Source organism: Arachis duranensis, chromosome 4 (genome assembly GCF_000817695.3).
Source record: "Arachis duranensis cultivar V14167 chromosome 4, aradu.V14167.gnm2.J7QH, whole genome shotgun sequence".
Lineage (NCBI taxonomy): Eukaryota > Viridiplantae > Streptophyta > Magnoliopsida > Fabales > Fabaceae > Arachis > Arachis duranensis.
The window spans coordinates 57,196,289-57,207,539 of NC_029775.3; the positions used below are offsets into that span (position 1 = coordinate 57,196,289).

The 11,251-nt window shown below is 37.2% G+C and overlaps 1 protein-coding gene and 1 non-coding gene across 2 annotated transcripts in view; one reads left to right on the forward strand and one right to left on the reverse strand.

Annotated features, from left to right (window-relative positions):
• The first annotated feature begins 642 nt into the window (after positions 1-642).
• Positions 643-746, forward strand: LOC127747347 (small nucleolar RNA R71). The gene has a single exon (XR_008009147.1). It is a non-coding gene; the product is annotated as a small nucleolar RNA R71 (small nucleolar RNA).
• Positions 747-10,684: 9,938 nt separating this feature from the next.
• LOC107484487 (protein SULFUR DEFICIENCY-INDUCED 1) overlaps positions 10,685-11,251 on the reverse strand; it is a 4,435-nt gene continuing 3,868 nt past the window's right edge. Inside the window, exon 3 of the mRNA XM_021140497.2 lies at positions 10,685-11,152. Coding sequence (XP_020996156.1) covers positions 10,751-11,152 — 402 coding nt within the window. The 3' untranslated portion in view covers positions 10,685-10,750. The remainder of the gene's footprint in view (positions 11,153-11,251) is intronic.

The following is an 11,251-nucleotide window of genomic DNA, read 5'->3' on the forward strand; positions in this document are numbered from 1 at the left end:
AATGGAGGACCTTGTTTCATTTAGAAACTTAGAGTGGCCTTAGATAGATCAGAGAATATGTTTGCTAAGCTAGAGGGGCTCTACTCAGAATTCTCTGTCTATTGCTGAGAGGATGATGGAAAAGGCTTGCTATTGCTAAACCTGTTTCTTCCACCATTATTAAATCCTTGTTGAGGCTTTTGTTGATCCTTCCATGAGAAATTTGGATGATTTCTCCATGAGGGATTATAGGTGTTTCCATAGGCTTCACCCATGTAATTCACCTCTGCCATTGTAGGGTTTTCAGGATCATAGGCTTCTTCTTCAGAAGATGCTTCTTTAATACTGTTGGATGCATTTTGTAAACCATTCAGACTCTGAGAAATCATGTTAACTTGCTGAGTTAACATTTTGTTCTGAGCCAATATGACATTCAAAGCATCAATTTCAAGAACTTCCTTCCTCTGAGGCATCCCATTACTCACAGGATTCCTTTCAGAAGTGTACATGAACTGGTTATTTGCAACCATGTCAATGAGTTCCTGAATTTCTGCATGCGTTTTCTTCAGGTGAATAGATCCACCTGCAGAATGATCCAATGACATCTTAGACAATTCAGACAAACCATCATAGAATATATCCAGGATGGTCCATTTTGAGAGCATGTCAGAAGGACACTTTTTGGTCAATTGCTTGTATCTTTCCCAAGCTTCATAGAGGGATTCACCTTCTTTCTGTCTGAAGGTTTGAACACCCACTCTAAGCTTGCTCAGCTTTTGAGAAGGAACAAACTTGGCTAAGAAAGCCGTGACCAGCTTATCCCAAGAGTTCAGGCTATCTCTAGGTTGAGAGTTCAACCATATTCTAGCTCTGTCTCTTACAACAAAAGGGAAAAGTATAAGCTTGTAGACCTCGGGATCAACTCCATTGGTCTTAATAGTATCACAGATCTGCAAGAATTCAGTTAAGAACTGAAAAGGATCTTCTGATGAAAGTCCATGAAACTTGCTATTTTGTTGCATTAGAGAAACTAATTGAGGCTTTAGCTCAAAATTGTTTTCTCCAATGGCAGGGATTGAGATGCTTCTTCCATGGAAGTTGGAATTTGGTGCAATAAAGTCACCAAGCATCTTCCTTGCATTGGTGTTGGGTTCGGCCATGTCTCATCCTTTTTCGAGATTCTCTGGATTGTTGTGCTTTAGCTTCTCTTAACTTCTTCTTCAGAGTCCTTTCAGGTTCAGGATCTGCTTCAACAAGAATGTCCTTGTCCTTGCTCCTACTCATATGAAAAATAAGAGAACAGAAAAGAAGAGGAATCCTCTAAGTCATAGTATAGAGATTCCTTTATTCGAGTAGAAGAGAAGAAGAATAGATAAGGAAAAATTCTAACAGAGAGAGAAGAGAAGAGGGTTCGAATTATGAGTAGAAAAGAAGTGTTAGAAGATAAATAAATAAATAGAAGGAGATGAGAGAGAGGAGTTTTTGAAAATAATTAAGAAGAAAAGGAAAATATTTTTGTTTTTTTTAAATATAGTTAGAATTTGAAAATTAAGAGAAGAAATAGAATAAAATTAAAATTTAAAATAATTAGTTAATTAAAAAGAATTTTGAAAAATAAGTTAATAATTTTCGAAAATTAGAGAGAGAAAAGTGGTTAGGTGGTTTTGAAAAGGATAAGAAATAGTAAAACAAACAAAAAGTTGATGAGTTAGTTAAAAAAGATTTGAAAATCAATTTTGAAAAGATAAGAAGTTAGTAAAGATTTTGAAATTGATTTTGAAAAAGATATGATTTGAAAAAGATATGTTTGAAAAGATATGATTGAAAAGATATTATTGAAATTTATTTTCAAGAAATAACTTATTTAAAATTTTTTGACTAAGTCAACCCAAAGATTTTGAAAATTATGAGTAAAATAAGGAAAATATATATTTTTTAATTTTTTAATTTAATGAGGAAAGAGAAAAACCACAAAATGATTGAACACATAAAAATTTTGGATTAAAACAAATGATGCATGCAAGAACACTATGAGTGTCAAGATGAACACCAAGAACACTTTGAAGATCAAGATGAACATCAAGAACTTATTTTTGAAAAATTTTCAAGAAAAAAAATATGCAAAACACCAAACTTAGAAATTTTTGATATTTAGACACTAATAAATCAAAAATGCATATGAAAAACAACAAAAGACACAAAACAAGAAAATATGAAGATCAAACAAGAAGATTTACCAAGAACAACTTGAAGATCATGAAGAACATCATGCATGAGTTTTTCGAAAATTTTTTGAGAAAAATAAAAGTATGCAATTGACACCAAACTTAAAAATTGACACTAGGCTCAAACAAGAAACACAAAAATATTTTTGATTTTATGATTTTACCAAAAAAAATTTTTGAATTTTTTCGAAAATTATTTTGAAAAGAACGAAAAAGAAGAGAAAAAAAATTTTGAAATATTTTTGAAAACTTATTGAAAGTAAAATAAAGGTTGAAACAAAAAGAAAATTACCTAATCTAAGCAACAAGATGAACCGTCAATTGTCCAAACTCGAACAATCCCCAGCAACGGCGCCAAAAACTTGGTACATGAAATTGTGATGTCAGTGGCGCCAACAACTTGGTACACACAATTGTAATCTCAACTCTTTTTCACAACTTCGCACAACTAACCAGTAAGTGCACTGGGTCGTCCAAGTAATAAACCTTACGTGAGTAAAGGTCGATCCCACGGAGATTGTTGGTTTGAAGCAAGCTATGGTCATCTTGTAAATCTCAGTCAGGCGGATTCAAATGGTTATGAAGTTTTAATAATTTAAAAGATAAATAAACTTAAAATAAAAATAGAGATACTTATGTAATTCATTAGAGGGAGTTTTAGATAAGCGTATGGAGATGCGTTGTTCCTTCTGAATCTCTGCTTTCCTATTGCCTTCATAAAATCCTTCATACTCCTTTCTATGGCAAGCTGTATGTTGGGTGTCACCGTTGTCAATGGATACTTCCCGTCTTGTCAGTGAAAATGGTCCACTATGGTTTCTGTACGGCTAATCAACTATCGGATTTCTCGTCTCGGATGAAAAATACCATGCACAGATATCGTATGGCTAATCAGCTGTTGGTTCTCGATCGTGTAGGAATAGGATTTACTATCCTTTTGCGACTGTCACTATGCCCTACAGTCGTGAGTTTGAAGCTCGTCACAGTCATCCCATCCCAGATCCTGCTCGGAATATCACAGACAAGGTTTAGATTTTCCAGATCTCAGGAATGCTGCCAATTAATTCTAGCTTATATCACGAAGACTCTAATCTCAGATTCAGATGCCCCATTGTCAAAGGGGAGTCGATGTGAATCGTTGAACCCAAGAGATATACATTCAAGCTTGTTTCCATGTAAAACGGAAGTGGTTGTCAATCACGAGTTCATAAGTGAGAATGGTGATGAGTGTCACATAATCATCACATTCATCATGTTCTTGTGTGCGAATGAATATATTAGAATAAGAATAAGCATGAATTGAATAGAAGAACAATAGTACTTTGCATTAATAATCGAGGAACAACAAAGCTCCACACCTTAATCTATGGTGTGTAGAAACTCCTCCGTTAAAAATACATAAGTGATAATGGTGTTCATTGGCTTCGTCCCCAGAGGGGGAACCAACATAACCAAGACATCTAATATGATGAGCAAAAGTTCTATTTATACTAAACTAGTTACTAAGGTTACAGAAACAAGTAAATGATGCAGAAATCCACTTCCGGACCCACTTGGTGTGTGCTTGGACTGAGTTTTGAAGCTTTCATGTGTAGAGACTTCTCTTGGAGTTAAATGCCAATTTGTAACTTGTTTCTGGCGTTTGACTCTAGCTTGCAACTTGTTTCTGGCGTTTAACGCCAGAATAGGGCAGAAAGCTAGCGTTAAACACTAGTTTGCATCGTCTAAACTCGGGAAAAGTATGGACTATTATATATTGCTGGAAAGCCCTGGATGTCTACTTTCCAAAGAAATTGAGAGCGCGCTATTTGGGTTTTTGTAGCTCCAAAAATGCCATTTCGAGTGCAGGGAGGTCAGAATCCAACAGCATCAGCAGTCCTTCTTCAGCCTCTGAATCAGATTTTTGCTCATGTCCCTCAATTTTAGCCAGAAAATACCTGAAATCACAGAAAAACACACAAACTCATAGTAAAGTCCATAAATGTAAATTTTGCTTAAAAACTAATAAAAATATACTAAAAAGTAGCTGGATCCTACTAAAAACTATATAAAAATAATGCCAAAAAGTGTATTAATTATCCGCTCATCAGCCTTGCACTCTCTTTTTGGGTTCTCTTCTGTATTGCTTGGGAGAGTACTAGAAGGAGTTTCAGTAACTCTTTTACTCAGCTGACCCATTTGTGCCTCCAGGTTTCTGATAGAGGACCGTGCCTCATTCATGAAACTGAGAGTGGTCTTGGATAGCTCAAAGACTATGGTTGCTAAGCTAGAAAGACTCTGCTCAGAATTCTTTGTGTGTTATTGAGAAGATGATGGAAAAGGCTTGATATTGCTAAACCTATTTCTTCCACCATTATTATTGTTGAAGCCATGTTGAGGCTTCTGTTGGTCCTTCCATGAGAGATTTGGATGATTTCTCCATGAAGGATTATAGGTGTTTTCATAGGGTTCTCCCATGTAATTCACCTCTTCCATTGCAGGGTTCTCAGGATCATAAGCTTCTTCTTCAGAAGATGCTTCTTTATTAATGCTGAATGCAACTTGCAATCCAGTCAGATTCTGAGAAATCATATTGACTTGCTGAGTCAATAATTTGTTCTGAGCCAATATGGCATTCAGAGTATCAATCTCAAGAACTCCTTTCTTCTGAGTTGTCCCATTGTTCACAGGATTTCTTTCAGAAATGTACATGAACTGGTTATTTGCAACCATTTCAGTGAGTTCCTAGGCTTCTGCAGGCATTTTCTTCAGATGAATAGATCTGCCTGCAGAATGGTCCAATGACATCTTGGATAAGTCAGACAGACCATCATAAAAGATACCTATGATGCTCCATTCTGAAAGCATGTCAAAAGGACACCTTCTGATCAATTTCTTGCATCTTTCCCAAGCTTCATAGATGGATTATCCTTCATTCTATTTGAAGGTTTGAACTTCCATTCTAAGCTTACTCATCTTTTGAGGTGGAAAGAATTTAGCTAAGAAGGCATTGACCAGCTTTTCCCAAGAGTTCAGGCTGTCTCTAGGCTGTGAGTTCAACCATATACTAGCTCTGTCTCTGACATCAAAAGGGAAAAGCATAAGTCTGTAGACCTCGGGATCAACTCCATTGGTCTTAACAGTGTCACAGATTTCAAAAATTTAGCCAAGAACTGATGAGGATCTTCCAATGAAAGTCCATGAAACTTGCAATTTTGTTGCATCAGAGAAATTAATTGAGGCTTAAGCTCAAAGTTGTTTGCTTCAATGGCAGGGATAGAGATGCTTCTCCCATAGAAGTCGGGAGTAGGTGCAGTAAAGTCACCAAGCACCTTCCTTGCATTGTTGTTGTTGGGTTTGGCCATGTCTTCTTCTTTTTCGAAAATTTTTGTCAGGTCCTTTCTGAAGAGTTGTGCTTTAGCTTCTCTTAACTTTCTCTTCAGAGTCCTTTAAGGTTCAGGATCAACTTCAACAAGAATGCCTTTATCTTTGTTCTTACTCATATGAAAGAGAAGAAAACAAAGAAAGTATGAAATCCTCTATGTCACAGTATAGAGATTCCTTGATGTGTTAGAGGAAAAGAAGAATAGAAGGATGAGGTAGAGAAGAATTCAAACTTATAGAGATGGAGGGGGTCCGAATTATTAAAGGAGGATAAATGTTAGTGATTAAATAGAAAGAGATGGGAGAGAGAGAGAATTTTCGAAATTTTTTTGAAATAAAATAAAATCAAAGTTTAAAAAAATTAGTTAATTAAAAAGAATTTTGAAAAAGTTGTTAGTGGTTTTTGAAAATTGGAGAGAGAAAAGTAGTTAAGTGGTTTTGAAAAAGATAAGAAATAGTAAGTTTTGAAAAGATAAGAAGTTAGAAGAAGATTTTGAAGTTAAAATTTAAAAAGATGTGATTTGAAGAAGATATGATTTAAAAAGATATGATTAAAAAGATATGATTGAAAAACAATTTAAAAAAAAAGATTTGATTTTTAAAATTGATGACTTGACTAACAAGAAATTAAAAGATACGATTCTAAAATTCAAATATTGAACCTTTCTTAACAAGAAAGTAACAAACTTGAAATTTTTGAATCACAACATTAATTGTTAGCGAGGATTTTTGAAAATACTGAAAGAAAAATGAAAAAGATTTTATTTTGAAAAAGATATGATTGATAAGAGAGGGTATGAAAAAGATAAGATTTTGAAAAATTAGTTTTAAAACTTGAAAAATTGAAAAATATTTGAATTGAAAACAAAATTACCTCCCTGGTGTTATCCTGGCGTTAAACGCCCATAATGGTATCCATTCTGGTGTTTAACGCCCACTTGGCTACCTCCTTGGGCGTTAAACGCCCAGCCAGGTAGCCTGGCTGGCGTTTAAACGCCAGAAATCCTTCCTTACTGGGGCATTTTGAATGCCCAGCTTTTTCTCTATGATTCCTCTGCTGTATGTTCTGAATCTTCAATTCTCTGTATTATTGACTTGAAAAGATATATTTTTTATTTTTTTTATTTTTAATGACGAGAGAGAAAAACAACAAAATGAAACTAATCATGAAAAACTAAGATCAAACAAGGGATGCATGCAAGAACACTTTGAATGTCAAGATGAACATCAAGAACACTATGAAGGTCATGATGAACATCAAGAACATATTTTTGAAAATTTTTAAGAAAAGAAAGACATGCAAGACACCAAACTTAGAAGTTTTCATACTAGAGACACTAACAATTGGATAATGCACATGAGAAACAACAAAAGACACAAAACAAGAGAATTTAAAGATCAGACAAGAAAAATCATCAAGAACAACTTGAAGATCAATGAAGAACACAATGCATATATTTTCGAAAAATGCAAGAAAAATAGAAACATGCAATTGACACCAAACTTGAAATTTGACAATAGACCCAAACAAAAAATACAAAAATTTTTGTTTTTATGATTTTATTAAATTTTTTTTGTATTTTTTTTTCGAAAATTATTTTGAAAAAGAAAACAAGAAACTCAAAATTTTTAATAAGAATTCCAGGAATCATGCAATGTTAGTCTAAAGCTTCAGTCTAAAAAGATTAGACATGGTTAACCAAGTTTCAGTAGGACATTACATACAACAGCCAAATTGATGGGAATCAACTTGCTCCTGTGATGATAAAAGCATCATCTGAAACTCTAGAATTCATTCTTAAAAATTCTGAAGAAAAAGATAAAGAAGAAAAATACCTAATCTAAGCAACAAGATGAACCGTCAGTTGTCCAAACTCGAACAATCCCCAACAATGGCGCCAAAAACTTGATACGCGAAATCGTGATCTCACACACTTTCTTCACAACTCCGCGTAGCTGACCAGCAAGTGCACTAGGTCGTCCAAGTAATACCTTACGTGAGTAAGGGTCGATCCCACGGAGATTGTCGGCTTGAAGCAAGCTATGGTCATCTTGTAAATCTCAGTCAGACAGATTCAAATGGTTATGGGATTTTGATAATTAAAAGACAGATAAAATATAAAATAGGATATAGATACTTATGTAATTCATTAGTAGGAATTTCAGATAAGCATATGGAGATGCTTTGTTCCTCTTGAATCCCTACTTTCCTACTGCTTTCATCCAGTCATGCGTACTCCTTTCCATGGCAAGCTGTATGTTGGGGGATCACTGTTGTCAATCGCTACCGTTCGTCCTCTCAATGAAAATGGTCCGGCTACAGATTACGTAGGGCTAATCATCTGTCGGTTCTCGATCGTGTCAGAATAAGATCCAATGATCCTTTTGCGCACTATCACTGCGCCCAGCACTCGCGAGTTTGAAACTCGTCACAGTCACCCCATCCCAGATCCTACTCAGAATACCACAGACAAGGTTTAGACTTTCCGGATCTTAAGGATGCTGCCAATTGATTCTAGCTTATACCACGAAGACTCTGATCTCACAAAATGGAAGGCTCTGTTGTCAGGAGAGGCAACCATGCGTCGTGGACCAGGAGGCCAAGAGATATACATTCAAGCTTGTTTTCAGGTAGTGCGGAAGTGGTTGTCAGGCACGCGTTCATAAGTGAGAATGGTGATGAGTGTCACTTGATCATCACATTCATCATGTTGAAGTGCGAATGAATATCTTAGAACAAGAATAAGCTTGAATTGAATAGAAAACAGTAGTAATTGCATTAATTCATGAGGAATAGCAGAGCTCCACACCTTAATCTATGAGGTGTGGAAACTCCACCGTTAAAAATACATAAGTGATAATGGTGTTCATTGGTTTCGGCCCCATAGGGGGAACCAGAATAAGCAAGATGTCTAATACAATGAGAAAAAGTAATATTTATACTAAAACTAGTAGCTAGGGTTTACAGAAATTGAGTAACTAAGGTAGATAGTGCAGAAATCCACTTCCGGAGCCCACTTGGTGTGTGCTTAGGCTGAGCAGTGAAGCTTTCACGTGCATAGGCTTTTCTTGGAGTTAAACACCAGCTCTGGTGCCAGTTTGGGCGTTTAACTCCAGCTTTTATGCCAGTTCTGGCGTTTTTAGCGCCAGAAAAAGGTCTCTGACCGGCGTTTTGACGCCAGTTTGGGCCATCAAATCTCGGGTAAAGTGTGGACTATTATACATTGCTGGAAAGCCCAAGATGTCTACTTTCTAACGCAATTGAGAGTGTGCCAACTGGGCTTCTGTAGTTCCAGAAAATCCATTTTGAGTGCAGGGAGGTCAGAATCCAACAGCATTTGCAGTCCTTTTTTAGCCTCTGAATCAGATTTGATGGTAGATTTCTGTGAAAGAAGCGAGTAGGGAGTGTATTTCGAGAACTTTTCTACCCTAGGTGGTCGGTTGGGGGGGCACGGGTCTGGTGTGTTTTTCGGGATGTCTTTCGGTGGTGGGTTACTACGAGGTGCCGTGTTGTCATGCTGTCGTTTAATGGTGGCTACGACTTGGCTAACCTCTTCGTCGTTTATGTATTCCGTTGCGACGTTTTGAATTTCATGCATGGTCTAGGCTGGTTGGTAGGGAGATGTTTCAGGAAGTCTTCATTCATGAGGCCATTGGTCAGAAAAAGGCTGGCGACCGAGTCCGTAAGTCTGTTGAGCATTAGGCACTCATCGTTGAACCTGTCAAGATATTTTCTCGTGGATTTGTCTTGTCTTTAGGTGATTCCGAGTAGGCTGATGGGATGTTATGCTTTGGTGATTCTTGTGGTAAACTGACCCATGTACTTCCTGGAGACGTCGTCAAAACTGGCTATGGACCTGTTAGGGGGGCGTTAAACCATTTGATCGCGGAGCCGACTAGGATAATCGGGAAACCCTACATCAGACCTCATCGGTGGCCCCTTCCAGGTTTATCCTGGCCTCGAAGGCTGTTAGGTGTTCCTGGGGATCTTTGGTCCCGTTGTATTTCATATCAGTGGGCTTGGCGAAACCCTTTGAGAGTTTGGCTCTCAGGATTTTCTCCGTGAATGGGGTGGCTCCCAAGATCATGTGGTCACTTGGCCTCCCGTTGGTGTCTTCGGTCGTCCTAATCACGACAGCGTTCTGAGTCTCTAAACACGCTACTCTCATACCACTTGTTGTATAGTCGTTCGGGTGACTTGTTTTTCCTAGTTTTACGACGCGATTGGATTCTGAAAGTTGCATGACTTGTGTGTGCTGGGTGATGTCGCTCCTTGGTTGTGACTCGGCCTTCAAAGTTTTGCACTCTTAGACAGAATTCTTGGATTTTCTGGATGGCTTTTTCTCCTAAGCCATCAGGTGCCCAAGCCTTGTCGGGTTGATGAGCATCCTCTTTCGGTTTCTGCCGGTCCGGAGTTGGCAGGAGATGCACAGTGCTTGGTTATCCTCCCAGGGACGAGGGGAAGGGTATCACGAAGGTCAGGTGTTGGACTTCAGGGTTTGGCGTGTGGTGATGAGTTGAGGATTGCTCCTTGGGATTCTTTGTCATACCGTCACGAGTCGACAATCCCGACAGACGGTGCCAATGTACTAGAAGTCTCTGTTATGGTTGTGAGATGGATCGGATGTCAGATCGTCTTTTTGGAGCAATGGGAGGTGATAGCTGCAAAGACACCCCAACGCTCAAGTCAGAATAAATCTGAGATGTATAAAATATGTGGAATGAGTAACATACTTGAAAGAGACTCTGTTATTCCATTTTATCTTATCTAGCTAAAATAAGAGAGGTATGTAAATTCAAATGTATGTTAGAAATTATAAAGCCAGTTCGGGCCTTTAGATAAGGTCATCCCCGGTTAATCGGGTCAGAGGCCATTCTGGTGTGTAACCCAGGAGTCAAGTCTGTAACAATAATCCTTTTATTTATTTTGTTCTATTTCTAACTATAAAATAAGTACAATTTTAAGAAAGCAAGTTTTTCTTATTAAAAAGTTTACATCAGGCTTGTTACTTTCATAATTTACATCAAAATCTTCACTCAACTTTAATTTAGTCTTCACCCTGTATACTCTATTTCTATTTCCTCTTCCCCCACCCAAAAAATCAACACTTTGAAAATTAAAGAAAAGAAACAGGCGATAAACAAAAGGAATAAGTATGACCAAATCTGTACATACTGGAAACTTAACATGCTAACTGATCTCTAAATGAAGAAATCTCCTCAAAAATTGGAAGTCTCTTTGATCTAACCGGCCCCAATTGATTCATCATCTGTTCAAGGCCTTTGATGAACTCATCATCAAGGGTCAAAATATCCGATAAATGCGGTGCAGGAAGAAGGGATCTTAACTCTGTTAAGAGATCTTGGGCCCGTTTTTTTGACTTGCCATCATCTGAGCCTGGTAATTTGCCTTCTAAAACATCATTAAGTATTAATTGGGCTTCTTCATAACGAGCTTGTTTGATGAGGCACAGGCCCAAGTTACAAGCCTTGTTACAATCTGGATCAATTAGTTGGGCCTTCCGATAAACTACCTCTGCCATTATGTAATTCATCTTTTGCATGTAGGCCCATCCTAGGTTTCCCTATACAAGAATAAGACGGTGCATTTAGAAGTGATTATTTTGCCTAAAAAATCACTTTTTATAAATAAAAAATAATTTTGTATATATATATCTAATTAT